The sequence below is a fragment of the Salvelinus alpinus genome, chromosome 2 (genome assembly GCF_045679555.1).
Source record: "Salvelinus alpinus chromosome 2, SLU_Salpinus.1, whole genome shotgun sequence".
NCBI classification, from domain to species: domain Eukaryota; kingdom Metazoa; phylum Chordata; class Actinopteri; order Salmoniformes; family Salmonidae; genus Salvelinus; species Salvelinus alpinus.
The window spans coordinates 110285499-110309500 of NC_092087.1; the positions used below are offsets into that span (position 1 = coordinate 110285499).

General features: G+C 40.9%; 1 protein-coding gene across 1 annotated transcript; it reads left to right on the top strand.

Annotated features, from left to right (window-relative positions):
- Nucleotides 1-1215: 1215 nt before the first annotated feature.
- LOC139547807 (zinc finger protein 271-like) lies at nt 1216-23089 on the top strand. Its single transcript, XM_071356901.1, has 2 exons — nt 1216-1898; nt 18265-23089. The coding sequence occupies exons 1-2, from the start codon at nt 1433-1435 to the stop codon at nt 20046-20048; spliced, it is 2250 nt and encodes a 749-aa protein (XP_071213002.1). The 5' UTR covers nt 1216-1432; the 3' UTR covers nt 20049-23089.
- The last annotated feature ends 913 nt before the right edge of the window (nt 23090-24002 follow it).

The following is a 24002-nucleotide window of genomic DNA, read 5'->3' on the forward strand; positions in this document are numbered from 1 at the left end:
TGGTCTCTCAAGTCAGTGAGTCAACACAGGAAGGAGCAATGGATGGATAGTTCATTTATTTCCAAAGCTGCAATGATGGGACACACACAGTATGGATGAATGATCAGTAGTGACGGGATATAAATAGCACTCCCACAGCAATTCTACATTAATCTGCCCTATAATATACTAACAAAAAAACGATTGAAATGTCTATCAAAGTCATTGTGATCGTATAGTGGATTTAACCATTCCTACTAATTCCTAATTTACTATTATAAATGAATCAATTGTTTCCATGTGTCTCATATTCACTACATCAGAATAAACTGTCATCCATTTTAGTATCAAAATATATCAAATTAACCTGGGAAATGACTCAATGTCCCCCTCTGGTGGTGAAGAAGTATAATACACCTAAACTAACAAAACCGGGCTGATAAACTGTCTGAAGTTCATGAGTTTATAAAACATATACTTTATACATTTGTCATAAATGACCTGCATTGATGAGACACACAGTGTGGATGAATGATCAGTAGTCGACAGGATATAAATAGCACTCCTAAAGAAGATGCATTTTCCAGTTAGATACCAATTTGAAAGAGGGAACTTTAGCATAAAACCCACATGGAAAACGGTGATTTGGCAAATAACATATAAAGAGAGGATTATTTGACACCAAACCAACAACAGTACTTACTAAAACATAAATTGTTAATGTATGATTTAAAAGGTGGATTTTATGATGTAATGTCAACTTTATATATTTCTTTCCCGGGACTATTCAATTTTGAACTCACCCATAGCAATTCTCCATAAATCTGCTGTGGATTACCCAGAATCCCGAAATAAATGAAAACATATGTGATAATTCAAAAACAAAACTGGTTGTGCTTATAGGGAACCAGATCGTGAACACAACTAAGTTACTAAGTCTTTAGCCACAATGTATTGTTACACTGGTGAGTAAAAACTCATGCTTCCTACACTAACTTTTTGTCTGAACATTATAATATATATTTTACGTCACACTAGCGTCATTGTCTTAAAGTCGCACATCTCCATCGCAGTCAGAGGTTCAGACTGAGCGTTACCCACTCCAGTCAGCAGATGGCGGTGTGCGATTTTAAGGCAATGCTGTTAGTGTGACGTATAATCTAGTGGACGGAACGCAATGCTGTTTGTGTGACGTATAATCTAGTGGACGGAACGCTTCTTTCAGCAGCAGCAACAGTTGATCAGCCACCTCGGTAGCTTGCTAGCCAAAATAGACGAACCAATAAAGCTCTTTAGACGCTTTAGTGTATATTAGCCACTGTGTTTTAAACCCTCTTCTGTCGTCTAGTTAGTAAGTTATATTATTTCATTTCATATTTACGGTGTTGTTGTTATTATTCAGCTGGCGGGCTGGTTAAGTTAGCATTAGCCTAGCTAGCTAACATCTCCGACCATGAGTTCACTAAATTACTCTCTTCCTGCTGAAGAAGAGACGGAGAGTTGGACGGAGAAAGAAGCTCTCATCAAAGAGGAGGAGGAAGAGAAGGATGTTACAATACAAAAACAAGTAGAGGGTGAGGTTGTTACAGGGAAGGAAGAAGAGAAAGACGTTTTAGTGAAAGAAGAGGAAGACGGTACATTGAAAGAAGAGGCGTTCAGAGTGAAAGAGGAAGACGTTACAGTGAAAGAAGAGGCGTTCAGAGTGAAAGAGGAGGAGGGTGTTACAGTAAAAGATGAGGAGGATTCAGTTTTTGAAGTGAAAGCGGAGGATGGGGAGAATATGGTCTCATCGGAAGAAGAGGAGGAGGAAACTGGATATCTGGGCCCGATTTCCCAAACGCAATTTAAGGCATCCAGTGGTTCTAAAGATGAACTTAGCCATAAGATGGTTTTGAGAAACCGGGCCGTGATTACCACTGGTAAGTACTGTCTTAAATACAGAGGTACAAACTCTGCAGTTGTTGAACTGATGTTTGGTGTTAAAGGGGAAATCTGCAATTGCTACATCCATATTTTGACTTTTAAATGATTTATTTATAGCCATTGATTCTTGAAGAATATAACACATGCCCCATGAGCTTAGTTGAACTGTTGTACCCCATCAGAACCCCAAATAAGCTTTTTTTACTCCAATGTTTAGAAACAATGTATATCAACAGCCTCAACATGGTTAATTATAATGTTGATATCATGGATGGTCAGTCCTTTCATCCATAGGTCTGTCTATGAATTTGAGAGTAGTTAAATGTCTCCAGGCCCATCATGATCTTATTACCAAAACAGTGGTGGAATGACTGCTTTGTTATTGTTTCAACTTCAGATTGGTTGATTGATGTGTGGCTTTTTTAAAGGGACAACCTAGTATTTAAACAGCAACAAAATGGCTGCCAAGAGACTTGGTTTGGTAAACAGCTGAGGGATGGGGCTGGAGAAATGTAACCACTCTCAAATTCATAGAGAAAGCTATTGTAGCAACCCTAACTCAACACCTAGCGAACTCGTCAAGAAGTTCAGACATCTTGGTGTAACAGTTATAAGGTGTTGGCTTGACAGTCACTGGACCCAGGTTTGAGTTCAGCTCAGGGCTACCCCCTGAATTCACTACACTATGAATACAAGGACTGGCCATGCATGATGTCATAATGATAGTTTAACCAGATTTCTAGGATATATATTATATTCTAGAATTCATCCATGATGTCATAATGATAGTTTAACCAGATTTCTAGGATATATATTATATTCTAGAATTCATCCATGATGTCATAATGATAGTTTAACCAGGTTTCTAGGATATATAGTATATTCTAGAATTCATCCATGATGTCATAGTGATAGTTTAACCAGGTTTCTAGGATATATAGTATATTCTAGAATTCATCCATGATGTCATAGTGATAGTTTAACCAGGTTTCTAGGCTATATAGTATATTCTAGTATTGCCAGTGTAGATTTCCTGTGGAGGCTAATTATTAGAGCTGTTGATAAGTCATTGTATAATATTCAGCCATTTTTTTCATGCCTTTACATTAAAGGCAAGACATACCTAGATGCAATTACATTCATGAATTGGTTTGAAACCTTTGTTTTAAACCCTTCTCAAAGTTGTTGCCTTGACGGATTTGTAAAAAATGGTTTATCATGAAACACTTTTTTATTTATTTAAATGTAACCTTTATTTAACTAGGCAAGTCAGCTAAGAACAAATTCTTATTTACAATGACTGCCTACCCCGGACGATGCTGGGCCAATTGTGTGCCGCCCTATGGGACTCCCAATCACAGCCGGTTGTGATACAGTCTGGATTTGATCCAGGGTGTCTGTAGTGGCGCCTCAAGCACTGAGATGCAGTGTCCGCTGCGCCACTCGGGAGCCCCAAAATCAGGTTCTAGTGCTGTCCCCAACTAAAATACATCTTGGTCAACCAAGAGTCATCTGTTCTTTCTACCAATCGCCCCATGTGTTTTTATAAAATCAAATATACGTACTGCATTTGTCTGATGCCTAAAGCATTCTGATCAAATAATTTAGACACACAAATGACTTTAAGTCATAACTAGGGGGATAACCATAACTAGAGGGAGCCGGTTGTCAACACAACCCGACCAGAGGGAGCCGGTCGTCAACATAACCCGACCAGAGGGAGCCGCTCGTCAACACAACCTGACCAGAGGGAGCCGGTCGTCAACATAACCCGACCCAGAGGGAGCCGGTCGTCAACATAACCCGACCCAGAGGGAGCCGGTCGTCAACACAACCCGACCAGGGGGAGCCGGTCGTCAGCACAACCCGACCAGGGGGAGCCGGTCGTCAACACAACCCGACCAGGGGGAGCCGGTCGTCAACACAACCCGACCAGGGGGAGCCGGTCGTCAACACAACCCGACCAGGGGGAGCCGGTCGTCAGCACAACCCGACCAGAGGGAGTCCCCCCTCCGCTGCTGGACTTCGTAAATTCTGCCGTTTTGCTCCTGAAGTTTTCAGTAATAGACTAATAGACTACAGATAGATAGAATAATAGACTAGTAATTGACTACACCATCAGTCTGCAACCTTTTCCAGTTGGAGTGCCAATTTATCTGACCGTTTCTGCAAATCTGTGTGCCAGTTATGATTTTCATATGCACATTTTCGTGGAACAGTTTCATTTGAATTATAATAGTATCTCAAAATCTTTGTCTGTGATTAATCTACATTCTAAATTAAAATTATACAAATCTAAAAGTAACTTTTATTGCCATTGCCAATTATGTAAAGATAGCCTACATAAAGGCAACAAATGAAAACATGGCATTCTGCAGGTAGAAAATATCTTGATAAAAATAAATATCCTAGAAATCACATTGGCTGCACATGGCCTGTCTACGACAAACTTGAAATATTGTATCAACTATCAACTGGGTCAGGAAACTCGGATAGCAAGCTTGCAGCATTGTATCAAATATTCTAGGCCCTCAGTTTCCTGCTACAGTGAGTTCTGGACAGTAATCAGGTATTTTATGACATTTCCACTGGATCAGAGCATTACATTTTTCCCTTTTCTGCTGAGTGTTTATCGAAATGGCGAGAGCTGGAAATATTTTACAAAAATACTTTGAGGAACTATTGTCATTCGCAATTGATTTTGATTAGACTTTGTTTACTTGCTGTTTGGAGGTGAAGAAAAAGTTACTTTGAGAAGCTCCACAACTCATTAGTGGTGGTGCATTAAGACAATCAGAAATACTATCAGACATCCCCAAATGGGGATAGGCCTACATTTGCCTACATTTGTGTGCAGGCCAGTTAGACTAGTCCTACTACTATATGGGTAATCAGGTGTACGTCCTTACTCAACATTGACAGGAGTGTTTCATACAAAAGACAATTAATAAATTGACCAAACTGACACATCTTGCGGGGTCAGGTCTGGGTGGTCTGCCAGGGGCCGTTTCATTTAGTATCCGTTTGGGTCGGCTGGGGAATGATTGTATTTCCCCATAGTATGTTGTTCCGAAGTTGACCGACTGAAAGGGAGTGTAACTTTGATTATAATTACTCTTCCCTTAAGGAGGGAATCGAGGTTCAACACCTGTTTGTCCCCGCCCTTTCCTGGGTTGGTGAAGAGCGGCATTACATTTTAAGGAATAAATCCAAGCCTCACTCTCATCACCTGTGGACGGTGGTGCTTCCAGCGAATGGATTTAATAGTATGTTGTACCTAGTTTCCCTCCTTCAGGGAACAGTAGTTATAGTCATAACGTTACGCTTGTCATATGATGAACTTCAACTTAAATACTGGATCTTGCTGTCGGACAATTTTTTTGTATTCTGAAATGCAACAGTTTTCATGGGCACAGAAATACTAAATCATTTCAGAGTTTTCTAAATCCAATGGTTTTTAACTGAGTCATCTTGTAATCCAAGATGGTGTAGCATTAAGACCTGTTTGTTTTAAATGGTATGTATTTTTCGTATTTTTTTGTATATATTGCAATACATTTAAATCTTTTTCCATTTTTAAATTAAATATACCTTCCGGCAAACCGCCTCACCCAATATGATACGGATCAGCAATTTTTTTTTAGACCTTATAGGTAGAACCTCCATCAGCAGCTAGCCATCAGAAGCTAACCAGCTAATTAGCTACTAGATATTTAGTCATTGTTAGCCACTGCTAGCGGCCTTTACCTTTTTAGATCAGACACCAGCCGCTTTTAGCCTGGATAATACCTGCCAGTCTGCACAGCGCGATATCAACCCTGAGCATATCGGACTGTTTTTCTCCACTACATCACCGTATTCCTGCCGTAAGCTCTGGACCATTACACCGGATAATCACAGCTGGCTAGCTGCTACCGAGTGGCCCAGCCCCGAAGCTAGCCTTGAGCCAGGCCCATCTCCCGGCCTTCTCAGTGGACCCTATGATCACTTGGCTACACAGCTGATGCCTCCCAGACTCTTCACTAAGACGACTAGAAGCCACTACATCACCGGATTCCTGCCGTAAGTTCTGGACCTTTGCACCGGATTGGCTACAGTGGCTGACACCCTTGTCCCGAAGCTAGCACCAGTTAGCCTCGAGCCAGGTGCATCTCCCGGCTAGCAAACAAAATTACTCCAGCTACAATACCTCTTTTGCCAGTTGGCCTGGACCCTTTGTCGACACGGAGCACCGCCGATCGATCACGACTGGTCTGCCGACGCAATTCCGTCCGATGTGCCCTCAACCGGCCTTTGACAGACGTCGGTGACGCCCTTGTCCCGAAGCTAGCACCAGTTAGCCTCGAGCCAGGGCCGGCTCCCGGCTAGCATAGTAATGACTACCTAGCGGCTTCCCTGGTTCATATATTGCTGTTCACTGGACCCTATGATCACTTGGCTACATAGCTGATGCCTGCTGGACTGTTCATTAATCACGGTACTCCATTTTGTTTATTTTGTTTCTGTTGGCCCCAGCCTCGAACTCAGGCCCTGTGTAGTTAACTGACCCTCTCAGCCCATTCATCGCCATTTTACGTGTTTTTGTTGTCTTAGCTGATTAACTGTTGTCTTATCTAGCTCTCCCAATCAACACCTGTGATTGCTTTATGCCTCGCTTTATGTCTCTCTAATGTCAATATGCCTTGTATACTGTTGTTTAGGGTAGTTATCATTGTTTTGTTTTACTGCGTAGCCCCTAGTCCCACTCAACATGCCTCAGAGAACTCTTTTGTCCCACTTCCCTCACCTAGCATAACTGGTGCCTCCAGAGATGCAACCTCTTATCGTCACTCAGTGCCTAGGTTTACCTCTACTGTACCCACACTCTACCATACCCCTGTCTGTACATTATGCCTTGAATCTATCCTACCACACCCAGAAATCTGCTCCTTTTATTCTCTGTTCCCAAAGCACTAGACGACCAGTACTGATAGCCTTTAGCCGTACCCTCATCCTACTCCTCTGTTCCTCGGGTGATGTAGAGGTTAACCCAGGCCCTGTGTGTCCCCAGGCGCTCTCATTTGTTGACTTTCTGTAACCATAAAAGCTTTGGTTTCATGCATGTTAACATCAGAAGCCTCCTCCCTATGTTTGTTATACTCACTGCTTTAGCACACTCCAACCTTGATGTCCTTGCCGTGTCTGAATCGTGGCTTTGGAAGGCCACCAAAAATTCAGAAATTTCCAGCCCCATCTACAACATTTTCCGTCAAAATAGAACTGCCAAAGGGGGAGGAGTTGTAATCTACTGCAGAGATGGCCTGCAAAGTTGTATTATGCTTTCCAGGTCTAAACCCGGTTAAACTATCATTATGAATTCTAGAATATACTATATATCCTAGAAACCTGGTTAAACTATCATTATGACATCATGGGTGAATTCTAGAATATACTAGATATCCTAGAAACCTTTCCAGGTCTAAACCCGGTTCAACTATCATTATGACATCATGGATGAATTCTAGAATATACTATATATCCTAGAAACCTTTCCAGGTCTAAACCCGGTTAAACTATCATTATGACATCATGGATGAATTCTAGAATATACTATATATCCTAGAAACCTTTCCAGGTCTAAACCCGGTTAAACTATCATTATGACATCATGGATGAATTCTAGAATATACTATATATCCTAGAAACCTTTCCAGGTCTAAACCCGGTTAAACTATCATTATGACATCATGGATGATTTCTAGAATATACTATATATCCTAGAAACCCGGTTAAACTATCATTATGACATCATGGATGAATTCTAGAATATACTATATATCCTAGAAACCTTTCCAGGTCTAAACCCGGTTAAACTATCATTATGACATCATGACTGAATTCTAGAATATACTATATATCCTAGAAACCCGGTTAAACTATCATTATGACATCATGGATGAATTCTAGAATATACTATATATCCTAGAAACCTGGTTAAACTATCATTATGACATCATGGATGAATTCTAGAATATACTATATATCCTAGAAACCTGGTTAAACTATCATTATGACATCATGGGTGAATTCTAGAATATACTATATAGCCTAGAAACCCGGTTAAACTATCATTATGACATCATGGATGAATTCTAGAATATACTATATAGCCTAGAAACCCGGTTAAACTATCATTATGACATCATGGATGAATTCTAGAATATACTATATAGCCTAGAAACCCGGTTAAACTATCATTATGACATCATGGATGAATTCTAGAATATACTATATATCCTAGAAACCTTTCCAGGTCTAAACCCGGTTAAACTATCATTATGACATCATGACTGAATTCTAGAATATACTATATATCCTAGAAACCCGGTTAAACTATCATTATGACATCATGGATGAATTCTAGAATATACTATATATCCTAGAAACCTGGTTAAACTATCATTATGACATCATGGATGAATTCTAGAATATACTATATATCCTAGAAACCTGGTTAAACTATCATTATGACATGATGGGTGAATTCTAGAATATACTATATAGCCTAGAAACCCGGTTAAACTATCATTATGACATCATGGATGAATTCTAGAATATACTATATAGCCTAGAAACCCGGTTAAACTATCATTATGACATCATGGATGAATTCTAGAATATACTATATAGCCTAGAAACCCGGTTAAACTATCATTATGACATCATGGATGAATTCTAGAATATACTATATAGCCTAGAAACCCGGTTAAACTATCATTATGACATCATGGATGAATTCTAGAATATACTATATAGCCTAGAAACCCGGTTAAACTATCATTATGACATCATGGATGAATTCTAGAATATACTATATATCCTAGAAACCTTTCCAGGTCTAAACCCGGTTAAACTATCATTATGACATCATGACTGAATTCTAGAATATACTATATATCCTAGAAACCCGGTTAAACTATCATTATGACATCATGGATGAATTCTAGAATATACTATATATCCTAGATCCTGGTTAAACTATCATTATGACATCATGGATGAATTCTAGAATATACTATATATCCTAGAAACCTGGTTAAACTATCATTATGACATCATGGGTGAATTCTAGAATATACTATATAGCCTAGAAACCCGGTTAAACTATCATTATGACATCATGGATGAATTCTAGAATATACTATATAGCCTAGAAACCCGGTTAAACTATCATTATGACATCATGGATGAATTCTAGAATATACTATATAGCCTAGAAACCCGGTTAAACTATCATTATGACATCATGGATGAATTCTAGAATATACTATATAGCCTAGAAACCCGGTTAAACTATCATTATGACATCATGGATGAATTCTAGAATATACTATATATCCTAGAAACCTGGTTAAACTATCATTATGACATCATGGATGAATTCTAGAATATACTATATATCCTAGAAACCTTTCCAGGTCTAAACCCAAACAGTTCGAACTTCTAATTTTAAAAACGAATCTCTCCATAAATAAGTCTCTCAATGTTGCCGCCTGTTATAGACCCCCCTCAGTTCCCAGCTGTGCCCTGGACACCATATGTGAATTGATTGGCCCCATCTATCTTCAGTTTGTTCTGTTAGGTGACCTAAACTGGGATATACTTAACTTCTCTAGGAGGTGTGGGACGCTACCGTCCCACCTGGCCAACATCCAGTGAAATTGCAGAGCGCCAAATTCAAAAACAGAAATAGTCATTATAAAAATTCATAAAACATACAAGTGTTATACATCAGTTTAAAGATTAACAGTTACCAGCCAAGTAGAGGAGTTACACAAGTCAGAAATAGCGATAAAACTAATCACTTACCTTTGATGATCTTCATATCGTTCCACTCACAAGACTCCCATTTACTCAATAAATGTTAGTTTTGTTCGATAAAGTCTCTCTTTATATCCAAAAACCTCAGTTTTGTTCAGTAATCCACAGGCTCAAAGGCAATCACAACATCCAGACGAAAAATCCGAATAGTATCAGTAAAGTTTGTAGAAACATGTCAAACGATGTTTATAATCAATCCTCAGGTTGTTTTTAGCCTAAATAATAGATAACATTTCAAAGGTAAACAAGAACGGCGCATTCTGGGACACTGAATGGTTCACTCATTCAGAGTGGTCTTACTCTCTCAATTTTCAGAATACAAGCCTGAAACAATTTTTAAAGACCGTTGACATCTAGTTGAAGCCATAGGAAGTGAAATTTGAGTCCTAAGTCAATGGAATTTGTATAGGCAGTCAATGGGAAACTACAAAAATATAAAAATCCCACTTCCTGGATGGATGTTTCTCAGGTTTTCGCCTGTCATATCAGTTCTGTTATACTCACAGACATTATTTTAACAGTTTTGGAAACTTTAGAGTGTTTTCTGTCCAAATCTACCAAGTTTACTTTGGGCACGCTTTTCATCCGGAGGTGAAAAAATAGACCCTAGTGAGGTTAACACCCCCGCCGTCCTACAATCCAAGCAAGATGCCCTCAATCTCACACAAATGATCAAGGAACCCACCAGGTACAACCCTAAATCCGTAAACATTGGCATCCTCATAGATATTATCCTGACCAACTTGCCCTCCAAATACACCTCTGCTGTTTTCAATCAGGATCTCAGCGATCATTGCCTGCATCCGTTATGGGTCCGCGGTCAAACGACCACCCCTCATCACTGTCAAACGCTCCCTAAAACACTTGTGCAAGCAGGCATTTCTAATCGACCTGGCCCGGGTATCCTGGAAGGATATTGACCTCATCCTGTCAGTAGGGGATGCCTGTTTTTTTTTTATTGTAATTTCCTCACCAGCTTAAATAAGCATGCCCCTTCAAAAAAATTTGAACTAAGAACAGATATAGCCCTTGGTTCACTCCAGACCTGACTGCCCTTGACCAGCACAAAAACATCCTGTGGCGTACTGCACTAACATCGAATAGTCCCTGCGATATGCAACTTTTCAGAGAAGTCGGGAACCAATACACACAGTCAGTTAGGAAAGCAAAGGCTAGCTTTTTTAAACAGAAATTTGCATCCTGTAGCTCTAACTCCAAAAAGTTTGGGACACTGTGAAGTCCATGGAGAACAAGATTCCTAAAGATTGGAAAGCTGCCGCTGTCATCCCCCTCTTCAAAGGGGGTGACACTCTAGACCCAAACTATTACAAACCTATATCCATCCTGCCCTGCCATTCTAAAGTCTTCGAAAGTCAAGTTAACAAACAGATCACTGACCATTTTGAATCCCACTGTACCTTCTCCGCTGTGCAATCCAGTTTCCGAGCTGGTCACGGGTGCACCTCAGCCACGCTCAAGGTATTAAACAATATCATAACCACCATCGATAAAAGACAGTACTGTGCAGCCGTCTTCATTGACCTGGCCAAGGCTTTCGACTCTGTCAATCACCGTATTCTTATCGGCAGCCTCAATAGCCTTGGTTTCTAAAATGACTGACTCGCCTGGTTCACCAACTACTTCTCAGACAGAGTTCAGTGTGTCAAATCGGAGGACCTGTTGTCCGGACCTCTGGCAGTCTCTATGGAGGTAGCACAGGGTTCAATTCTCGGACCGACTCCTTTGTCTGTATATACCAACGATATTGCTCTTGTTGCGGGTGATTCCTTGATCCACCTCTACGCAGACGACACCATTCTGTATACATCTGGCCCTTCTTTGGACACTGTGTTAACAAACCTCCAAACGTGCTTCAATGCCATACAACACTCCATCCGTGGCCTCCAACTGCTCTTAAACGCTAGTAAAACTAAATCAAATCAAGTTTATTTTATATAGCCCTTCGTACATCAGCTAATATCTCGAAGTGCTGTACAGAAACCCAGCCTAAAACACCAAACAGCAAGCAATGCAGGTGTAGAAGCACGGTGGCTAGGAAAAACTCCCTAGAAAGGCCAAAACCTAGGAAGAAACCTAGAGAGGAACCAGGCTATGAGGGGTGGCCAGTCCTCTTCTGGCTGTGCCGGGTGGAGATTATAACAGAACATGGCCAAGATGGTCAAAATGTTCATAAATGACAAGCATGGTCAAATAATAATCAGGAATAAATGTCAGTTGGCTTTTCATAGCCGATCATTAAGAGTTTGAAAACAGCAGGTCTGGGACAGGTAGGGGTTCCATAACCGCAGGCAGAACAGTTGAAACTGGAACAACAGCAAGGCCAGGTGGACTGGGGACAGCAAGGAGTCATAATGCCCGACAGTCCTGACGTATGGTCCTACGGCTCAGGTCCTCCGAGAGAGAGAGAGAAAGAAAGAGAGAAGGAGAGAATTAGAGAGAGCCAAGATGTTCAAAATGTTCATAAATAATAATCAGGAATAAATGTCAGTTGGCTTTTCATAGTCGATCATTAAGAGTTGAAAACAGCAGGTCTGGGACAGGCAGGGGTTCCATAACCGCAGGCAGAACAGTTGAAACTGGAACAGCAGCAAGGCCAGGTGGACTGGGGACAGCAAGGAGTCATCATGCCCGGTAGTCCTGACGTATGGTCCTAGGGCTCAGGTCCTCCGAGAGAGAGAAAGAAAGAGAGAAGGAGAGAATTAGAGAGAGCATACTTAAATTCACACAGGACACTGGATAAGACAGGAGAAGTACTCCAGATATAACCAACTGACCCTAGCCCCCCGACACAAACTACTGCAGCATAAATGCTGGAGGCTGAGACAGGAGGGGTCAGGAGACACTGTGGCCCCATCCAAAGAAACCCCCGGACAGGGCCAAACAGGAAGGATATAACCCCACCCACTTTGCCAAAGCACAGCCCCCGCACCACTAGAGGGATATCTTCAACCACCAACTTACAATCCTGAGACAAGGCCGAGTATAGCCCACAAAGATCTCCGCCACGGCACAAACCAAGGGGGGGCGCCAACCCAGACAGGAAGATCACGACAGTAACTCAACCCACTCAAGTGACGCACCCCTCCTAGGGGCGGCATGAAAGAGCACCAGTAAGCCAGTGACTCAGCCCCTGTAATAGGGTTAGAGGCAGAGAATCCCAGTGGAGAGAGGGAACCGGCCAGGCAGAGACAGCAAGGGCGGTTCGTTTCTCCAGAGCCTTTCCGTTCACCTTCACACTCCTGGGCCAGACTACACTCAATCATATGACCTACTGAAGAGATACGTCTTCAGTAAAGACTTAAAGGTTGAGACCGAGTCTGCGTCTCTCACATGGGTAGGCAGACCATTCCATAAAAATGGAGATCTATGGGAGAAAGCCCTGCCTCCAGCTGTTTGCTTAGAAATTCTAGGGACAATTAGGAGGCCTGCGTCTTGTGACCGTAGTGTACGTGTAGGTATGTACGGCAGGACCAACTCGCAAAGATAGGTAGGAGCAAGCCCATGTCACGCTTTATAGGTTAACTTCTACTTGCACACAATCCCGGATCCGGGAGCACCCCCATCAGTAAAAAAGCTGACTAGCATAGCCTAGCATAGCGTCACAAGTAAATACTAGCATCTAAATATCATTAAATCACAAGTCCAAGACACCAGATGAAAGATACACATCTTGTGAATCCAGCCATCATTTCTGATTTTAAAATGTTTTTCAGGGAAGACACAATATGTAAATCTATTAGCTAACCACGATAGCAAAAGACACAACTTTTTTTTCCCACCATTTTTTTCCTGCATAGGTAGCTATCACAATTTCGACCAAATAAAGATAAAAATAGTCACTAACCAAGAAACAACTTCATCAGATGACAGTCTGATAACATATTTTTTGTATAGCATATGTTTTGTTAGAAACATGTGCATATTTCAGGTATAAATCATAGTTTTACATTGCAGCCACCATCACAACTCTCACCAAAGCAACTAGAATAACTACAGAGACCAACGTGAATTACCTAAATACTCATCATAAAACATTTATGAGAAATACACAGCGTACAGCAAATGAAAGACAAAGATCTTGTGAATCCAGCCAATATTTCAGATTTTTTAAGTGTTTTACAGCGAAAACACAATATAGCATTATATTAGCTTACTACAATAGCCAACCACACAACAGCATTGATTCAAGCTAACAATAGCGATAACGAATAAACCAGCAAAATATATTAATTTTTTCACTAACCTTCTCAAACGTCTTCAGATGACAGTCCTATAACATCATATTACACAATACATATAGAGTTTGTTCGAAAATGTGCATATTTAGCGGCACAAATCGTGGTTATACAATGAGAATAGTAGCCAAGCTGCCAACAAAATGTCGGGAGAAATCTTGGGAGAGGCACCTGATCTAATCATTAACTAATCATAAACTTGACAAAAAAATACAGGTTGGACAGCAAATGAAAGATACATTAGTTCTTAATGCAACCGCTGTGTTAGATTTTTAAAATTAACGTTACTACGACATACAGCGTGCGTTAAAGCGAGACCGCACCGAAATAATGGCGGAATAGGAGTTTTACATTTTTCAACAGAACAACGAATTAACATCATAAATAGTTCTTACTTTTTGATGAGCTTTCATCAGAATCTTGGGCAAGTTGTCCTTTGTCCAGCAGAATCGTTGCTCGGTTGTAGATTGTCGCCTTCAACTTTGGAATTAGCAGTAAACATTAGCCATGTGGCGAAGACGTGCCCAACTCACTATAACGCAGCACAAAGAAAATTCAGAAAATCGCAATATACTGATATAAAATGATATAACTAGGTTTAAAATAACTACATTATGACGTTCTTAACACCTATATCGAATAAAATCAGAGCCGGATATATCTAAGGCCTATAACGGGAGCTTTCCAGAACGCCATCCTGAGGTCTGTCTTGCGTCATGGCGAATGTTGAAAAGAGTGCACCCCCGGTTCCAAGAGCCCTTATATGGCCTCAGATCTGCCTAGCAACTCCATTCCAATTATCACTATTTGCTGACATCTAGGGGAAGGCGTATGCAGTGCATGTCGACCAATAGAAGACATGCAAATTAATAAACGGACCCTAGAACAGCCTGCCTGATTTCAGATTTCTCACTTCCTCACAGGAAGTTTGCTCCAACTTGAGTTCTGTTTTACTCACAGATATAATTCAAACGGTTTTAGAAACTATGTTTTCTATCCAATAGTAATAATAATATGCATATTGTACGAGCAAGAATTGAGTACGAGGCAGTTTAATTTGGGAACTAAATTTTTACAAAGTGAAAACAGCACCCCCTATTGAGAAAAGGTTAGCAGTAAAACCTTGAAATCAGCCCTTGCCTTAACAGGAAGCCAGTGTAGGGAAGCTAGCACTGGAGTAATATGATCAAATTTCTTGGTTCTAGTCAGGATTCTAGCAGCCGTATTTAGCACTAACTGAAGTTTATTTAGTGCTTTATCCGGGTAGCCGGAAAGTAGAGCATTGCAGTAGTCTAACCTAGAAGTAACAAATGCATGGATTAATTTTTCTGCATCATTTTTGGACAGAAAATTTCTGATTTTTGCAATGTTACGTAGATGGAAAAAAGCTGTCCTTGAAACAGTCTTGATATGTTCGTCAAAAGAGAGAGATCAGGGTCAAGAGTAACGCCGAGGTCCTTCACAGTTTTATTTGAGACGACTTTACAACCATCAAGATTAATTGTCAGATTTAACAGAAGATCTCTTTGTTTCTTGGGACCTAGAACAAGCATCTCTGTTTTGTCCGAGTTTAGAAGTAGAACGTTTTCAGCCATCCACTTCCTTATGTCTGAAACACAGGCTTCTAGCGAGGGCAATTTTGGGGCTTCACCATGTTTCATTGAAATGTACAGCTGTGTGTCATCCGCATAGCAGTGAAAGTTAACATTATGTTTTCGAATGACATCCCCAAGAGGTAAAATATATAGTGAAAACAATAGTGGTCCTAAAACGGAACCTTGAGGAACACCGAAATGTACAGTTGATTTGTCAGAGGACAAACCATTCACAGAGACAAACTGATATCTTTCCGACAGATAAGATCTAAACCAGGCCAGAACTTGTCCGTGTAGACCAATTTGGGTTTCCAGTCTCTCCAAAAGAATGTGGTGATTGATGGTGTCAAAGGCAGCACTAAGGTCTAGTAGCACGAGGACAGATGCAGAGCCTCGGTCTGACGCCATTAAAAGGTCATTTACCACCTTTACAAGTGCAGTCTCAGTGCTATGATGGGGTCTAAAACCAGACTGAAGCATTTCGTATACATTGTTTGTCTTCAGGAAGGCAGTGAGTTGCTGCGCAACAGCTTTTTCTAAAATTTTTGAGAGGAATGGAAGATTCGATATAGGCCGATAGTTTTTTATATTTTCCGGGTCAAGGTTTGGCTTTTTCAAGAGAGGCTTTATTACTGCCACTTTTAGTGAGTTTGGTACACATCCGTTGGATAGAGAGCCGTTTATTATGTTCAACATAGGAGGGCCAAGCACAGGAAGCAGCTCTTTCAGTAGTTTAGTAGGAATAGGATCCAGTATGCAGCTTGAAGGTTTAGAGGCCATGATTATTTTCATCATTGTGTCAAGAGATATAGTACCAAAACACTTAAGTGTCTCTCCCGATCCCAGGCCCTGGCAGAGCTGTGCAGATCCAGGACAGCTAAGCCCTGGAGGAATACGCAGATTTAAAGAGGAGTCCGTAATTTGCTTTCTAATGATCATGATCTTTTCCTCAAAGAAGTTCATGAATTTATGACTGGTGAAGTGAAAGCCATCCTCTCTTGGGGAATGCTGCTTTTTAGTTAGCTTTGCAACAATATCAAAAATACATTTTGGATTGTTCTTATTTTCCTCAATTAAGTTGGAAAAATAGGATGATCGAGCAGCAGTGAGGGCTCTTCGATACTGCACGGTACTGTCTTTCCAAGCTAGTCGGAAGACTTCCAGTTTGGTGTGGCGCCATTTCCGTTCCAATTTTCTGGAAGCTTGCTTCAGAGCTCGGGTATTTTCTGTATACCAGGGAGCTAGTTTCTTATGACAAATGTTTTTTGTTTTTAGGGGTGCAACTGCATCTAGGGTATTGCACAAGGTTAAATTGAGTTCCTCAGTTAGGTGGTTAACTGATTTTTGTCCTCTGACGTCCTTGGGTAGGCAGAAGGAGTCTGGAAGGGCATCAAGGAATTTTTGTGTTGTCTGAGAATTTATAGCACGACTTTTGATGCTCCTTGGTTGGGGTCTGAGCAGATTATTTGTTGCGATTGCAAACGTAATAAAATGGTGGTCCGATAGTCCAGGATTATGAAGAAAAACATTAAGATCTACAACATTTATTCCATGGGACAAAACTAGGTCCAGAGTATGACTGTGGCAGTGAGTAGGTCCGGAGACATGTTGGACAAACCCCACTGAGTCGATGATGGCTCCGAAAGCCTTTTGGAGTGGGACTGTGGACTTTTCCATGTGAATATTAAAGTCACCAAAAATGTGAATATTATCTGCCATGGCTACAAGGTCCGATAGGAATTCAGGGAACTCAGTGAGGAACGCTGTATATGGCCCAGGAGGCCTGTAAACAGTAGCTATAAAAAGTGATTGAGTAGGCTGCATAGATTTCATGACTAGAAGGTCAAAAGACAAACGTTTATTTATTTTTTGTAAATTTTTTAATTTGCTATCGTAAATGTTAGCAACACCTCCGCCTTTGCGGGATGCGCGGGGGATATGGTCACTAGTGTAACCAGGAGGTGAGGCCTCATTTAACACAGTAAATTCATCAGGCTTAAGCCATGTTTCAGTCAGGCCAATCACATCAAGATTATGATCAGTGATTAGTTCATTGACTATAACAGCCTTTGATGCGAGGGATCTAACATTGAGTAGCCCTATTTTGAGATGTGAGGTATCACAATCGCTTTAAATAATGGCAGGAATGGAGGAGGTCTTTATTCTAGTGAGATTGCTAAGGCGAACACCGCCATGTTTAGTTTTGCCCAACCTAGGTCGAGGCACAGACACGGTCTCAATGGGGATAGCTGAGCTGACTACACTGACTGTGCTAGTGGCTATCAGTGTCCTCATTAGCAGGGAGGAGTTTATGCATTGAAATTATGTGTCCATCGCCCTCGTACCTCAATTTTATTAAACACAGAAAGGGGCCTATATTGGAGTCCAAAGGTCGTCTGGCACACTGCGTAGGATTTCAACAACATGAATAACTTATTTCTAGCCTACAATCATCGATGTTACTACTAATGTGAAAACAAGACAAAATATGACTATTGTTGCTCATTTTAAGACAATTGTCAAATAATTTGAACATTTATTACAGACGTCAATTGTTGTACAACATCATGGCTACTCTGTTGGCATCACCTTTTACAGTGAATTTCTGCTGTTGGCCTTTAACCATCGGTCACACTTTGTCGTTCACACAGGAGAGAGACGCGACTATTGTGGTTCCTTTGCGGAGCCTCAACAACCTCATGAGGCAGAGAAGAGTCTCTCCAGGTCAGAACACCTCAAGAAACACCAGCAGAGATCCACAGGGAAGAACCCTCACTGCTGCTCTGACTGTGGGAAGAGAATCACCTCATCAGGCATTCATCAGAGAATACACACAGGAGAGAAACCTTATAGCTGTACTCAATGTGGGATGAGTTTTACTACATCTAGCCATCTTACTGTACACCAGGGAACACACACAGGAGAGAAACCTTTTATCTGTGATCAATGTGGGAAGCGTTTTGTTCAATCTAGCGATCTGACAGTGCACCAGAGAATACACACAGGAGAGAAATCCTATAGCTGTGATCAATGTGGAAAGAGTTTTATTACATCTAACATTCTGACTGTACACCAGAGAACACACACAGGAGAGAAACCATATAGCTGTGCTCAATGTGGGAAGAGTTTTACTACATCTAGCCATCTGACTGTACACCAGAGAACACACACAGGAGAGAAACCGTATAGCTGTGGTCAATGTGGGAAGAGTTTTGCTGCATCTAGCAATCTGACCCTACACCAGAGAATACACACAGGAGAGAAACCTTTTAGCTGTGGTCATTGTGGGAAGAGTTTTGGTCAATCTAGCAATCTGACTGTACACCAGAGAATACACACAGGATATAAATCTTATAGCTGTGGTCAATGTGGGAAGAGTTTTACTACATCTAGCAATCTGACTGTACACCAGAGAACACACACAGGAGAAAAAGCTTATAGCTGTGATCAATGTGGGAAGAGTTTTACTACATATGGCAAGGTTACATTACACCAGAGAACACACACAGGCGAGAAACCTTATAGCTGTGGTCAATGTGGGAAGAGTTTTACTACATCTAGCCATCTGACTGTACACCAGAGAACACACACAGGAGAGAAACCGTATAGCTGTGGTCAATGTGGGAAGAGTTTTGCTGCATCTAGAAATCTGACTCTACACCAGAGAATACACACAGGAGAGAAACCTTTTAGCTGTGGTCAATGTGGGAAGAGTTTTGGTCAATCTAGCAATCTGACTCTACACCAGAGAATACACACAGGAGATAAATCTTATAGCTGTGGTCAATGTGGGAAGAGTTTTACTACATCTAGCAATCTGACTCTACACCAGAGAACACACACAGGAGAGAAAGCTTATAGCTGTGATCAATGTGGGAAGAGTTTTACTACACATGGCAAGGTTACATTACACCAGAGAACACACACAGGAGAGAAACCTTATAGCTGTGGTCAATGTGGGAAGAGTTTTACTACATCTAGCAATCTGACTGTACACCAGAGAACACACACAGGAGAGAAACCTTATAGCTGTGGGCAATGTGGGAAGAGTTTTACTACATATGACAAGGTTACATTACACCAGAGAACACACACAGGAGAGAAACCTTTTAGTTGTGGTCAATGTGGGAAGAGTTTTACTACATCTAGCAATCTGACTCTACACCAGAGAACACACACAGGAGAGAAACCTTATAGCTGTGGTCAATGTGGGAAGAGTTTTGGTGCATCTAGCAATCTGACTGTACACCAGAGAACACACACAGGAGAGAAACCTTATAGCTGTGGGCAATGTGGGAAGAGTTTTACTCAGTCAACCAGCCTGATATCACACCAAAGAACACACACAGGAGAGAAATCTTATAGCTGTGTTCAGTGTGACAAGAGATACTCTGATAAAAGAGGTCTGATCAAACATCAGAAAATACATACATGAAGGAGTTATTTTGTGATATCAAATCCCAAATCAAATCAAATTTTATTTGTCACATACACATGGTTAGCAGATGTTAATGCGTGTGTAGCGAAATGCTTGTGCTTCTAGTTCCGACAATGCAGTAATAACCAACAAGTAATCTAACCTAACAATTCCACAACTACTACCTTATACACACAAGTGTAAAGGGATAAAGAATATGTACATAAAGATATATGAATGAGTGATGGTACAGAACGGCATAGGCAAGATGCAGTAGATGGTATAGAGTACAGTATATACATATGAGATGAGTAATGTAGGGTATGTAAACATAAAGTGGCATAGTTTAAAGTGGCTAGTGATACATGTATTACATAAAGATGGCAAGATGCAGTAGATGATATATACAGTATATACATATGAGATGAGTAATGTAGGGTATGTAAACATTATATTAAGTGGCATTGTTTAAAGTGGCTAGTGATGCATTTTTACATAATTTCCATCAATTCCCATTATTAAAGTGGCTGGAGTTGAGTCAGTATGTTGGCAGCGGCCGCTAAATGTTAGTGGTGGCTGTTTAACAGTCTGATGGCCTTGAGATAGAAGCTGTTTTTCAGTCACTCGGTCCCTGCTTTGATGCACCTGTACTGACCTCGCCTTCTGGATGATAGCGGGGTGAACAGGCAGTGGCTTGGGTGGTTGTTGTCCTTGATGATCTTTATGTCCTTCCTGTGACATCGGGTGGTGTATGTGTCCTGGAGGGCAGGTAGTTTGCCCCCGGTGATGCGTTGTGCAGACCTCACTACCCTCTGGAGAGCCTTACGGTTGTGGGCGGAGCAGTTGCCGTACCAGGCGGTGATACAGCCCGACAGGATGCTCTCGATTGTGCATCTGTAGAAGTTTGTGAGTGCTTTTGGTGACAAGCCGAATTTCTTCAGCCTCCTGAGGTTGAAGAGGCGCTGCTGCGCCTTCTTCACAACGCTGTCTGTGTGGGTGGACCAATTCAGTTTGTCCGTGATGTGTACACCGAGGAACTTAAAACTTTCCACCTTCTCCACTACTGACCCGTCGATGTGGATAGAGGGGTGCTCCCTCTGCTGTTTCCTGAAGTCCACAATCATCTCCTTTGTTTTGTTGACGTTGAGTGTGAGGTTATTTTCCTGACACCACACTCCGAGGGCCCTCACCTCCTCCCTGTAGGCCGTCTCGTCGTTGTTGGTAATCAAGCCTACCACTGTAGTGTCATCCGCAAACTTGATGATTGAGTTGGAGGCGTGCATGGCCACACAGTCGTGGGTGAACAGGGAGTACAGGAGAGGGCTCAGAACGCACCCTTGTGGGGCCCCAGTGTTGAGGATCAGCGGGGTGGAGATGTTACCTACCCTTACCACCTGGGGGCGGCCCGTCAGGAAGTCCAGGACCCAGTTGCACAGGGCGGGGTCGAGACCCAGGGTCTCGAGCTTGATGACGAGTTTGGAGGGTACCATGGTGTTAATTATGTTTGGAGGGTACTATGGTGTGAATTAATGTCACAATGTAGAATGTTTTAACATTGTACTATGAGTATTTTAAGGAGTTTCACAATGTAGAACCCTAATTGAATTGATTTCAGCGTGATATGGATATTAGCCTCAGGGGGAAAAATCCAGGCTCTGAATGAAAAGAGTACTATTTATGTGATTTAACAAAAAGTGACTAACACAAAAAGAGCTTTTGTTACACTTACCACGTTGGTGACCCACTTGAATCAAAATGCAACACTTCTAAATGTAGCCAACTGTTTTCTACAAATTGTCCTCTAACCAGTGATGTACACATTACTCCCAGATTCCGTGTGGTTTTTTGAGCTGTTAGTTTTAACAGGACGTGCAACCTCATCTCCCTTCTGTCACACAATTGATTTCAACGTGATATCGATGAGTGATGACAAATAAGTGTTGCGTTCCTTTGTTTAGCGACCCCTAAATGTAAATGCATCACTCCAAATGTAGCTGACTGTCTTCTGCAGGTTGCCCTCTAATCAGTGAGGTGAAAGATATCTCCCATTTCCATTTGTTTTTTTAGTTGTGTTTCAACAGCACATACATCCTGATTTCCCCCCTAATCGATATCAGTAATTTATACATATTACTTTATGTTCTATATTATACATACAATACATATGAACAAACATTTGGTTTTGATATTTCATATTTCCAATTCATGTAACATTTAGTAATCATAATTATTTAAGTAATCAACTGACAATTTTCGGGTATAATTATAAATTATTATAAATATATTGACGTTGTTGCCCTTCTTTTAGAATATCAGGGTTCATTCTCAGATGTGCCAACCCAAATGTACTATAGCATGACATTGGGGACTGGGTCTTCCTGTCTTTAAGTTTGGTGTGGGTTGTTCTTTAGTTTTTCTCTTCTTGGGCAGATTTAGTGGGTCTCATTGTGGGTGTCTTTTATGTCCCAGTTGTTGTTACTAGTAAATTTTCAGTGGACACTGAGAGCAAAACTGCAACATTATGTTATAATACTTTTATTGCATCAAATGGTTGTTTTATGCAACAGAATAGAGGGTTCTTAGAACTATTGTATCTGTGTGTTCTACTGAGGATGGGCCTCTGGGAGAAAACACTGACAGGAGATTTACAATGTCTTTTGGGTGATTAAAACCAAAAGAGACCGCATTCCAGAGCATGAGTTAATGTTTCTGTTCTATATGGTACCAGGGAGAGATGACCCCAGGGCCAGACCCTGGTCTCTACACAAAGAGGACTGTTTTTACAGCAGATACTGTCTGCTGTGAATTATAAGTATCTTTCATACAAATCTTAACCTTGTGACCCGTTCTATACATCTGTTGTTCGTCATGTAGATTGAAAGGGGTGAATCTTGGCTGTAAAATACCTTTGTACTTTTGTCTCGTGGCTCTCAATGAATCATCTGGGGGTGATTTGTTGACCAGCCATCATTATCGTAGAGCACTCAATTGATTCACTTTGTGTTTGTTGTATTGACCTGCTCCCTTATTAAGTGAATAAAGATTTAGTTTAAGAATAACTCTGACTTGTGTGATAAGTTTGTCTCCTCATTTGATATGAAAGAAATTAACCACATTTGGGGATGTTAATCTTGACTTGGTGACGCTCCTGATGACCTGGTAAATGGTGCACCAGGAATCCCTCAAACTTGGGATCTCAGGGAGACCACACTTTGGGAACGGAGCAGATGGACCCACCTTTGATCTGAGAGGCAGCGAGCCGAGTGGATACCACATCTCAAACCTAGTTTAAAAAAAAGAGGTGAGTGAATTAACCAAAGTGTAGTTTTTAGAAAAGCCTCTTAGTGTGTATTCCTGTGTGAGGGGGGCACCTTGGAGGTGTAAACCTTTTTCCATAAAGTTAGAGTGAACCAAGGTGGCTGACTAGCTCTTGATGTTGAGAAGCGTCCAGTCCACTAGATTATACGTCACAGTGGCAGAATCACCTGAAAGACGCACATCGCCATCTGCTGACTGGAGTTGTTATCTCAGTTGAGAATATACTTTCAGACAAAAAGCGACTGCTCCTAAAAACCAAACGCTCCTCTACAAAGTGTAGCTAAATAGAATAACTTTGGTCATATTTAACTCCCTTTTCTCCCTCCATTATAAAAACATATTTTAATAATAACAATATTGACAATATTGATTTAAATAATTCATATATATTTAGTGGCACCACAAATGTGAATTAATATTTACCAAACAATTTACCAAAAAAAACACATTACAAAATTGCAATATTTCTGCAGACATGTCAGACCATAATAAATAATACATTTACTTTGTGTAGTGCTTTTCATGACATTAAAGAAAAAAAAATAAACATACATTAAAAATGAATCATAGGTAAACTAACAATATTGTAGACTTGATGCTGAATACAGATTTTTCAGCTTTAGTGTGTATATCGTATCCACTTAGTTATGTTAG

What these genes read in the sequence shown, in the direction of transcription:
- LOC139547807 (XM_071356901.1), top strand. Translation starts at nt 1,433, where the DNA reads ATGAGTTCACTAAATTACTCTCTTCCTGCTGAAGAAGAGACGGAGAGT. An exon ending in CCGGGCCGTGATTACCACTG is followed by an intron (nt 1,899 to 18,264) that starts GTAAGTACTGTC and finishes TCGTTCACACAG; the next exon opens with GAGAGAGACGCGACTATTGT.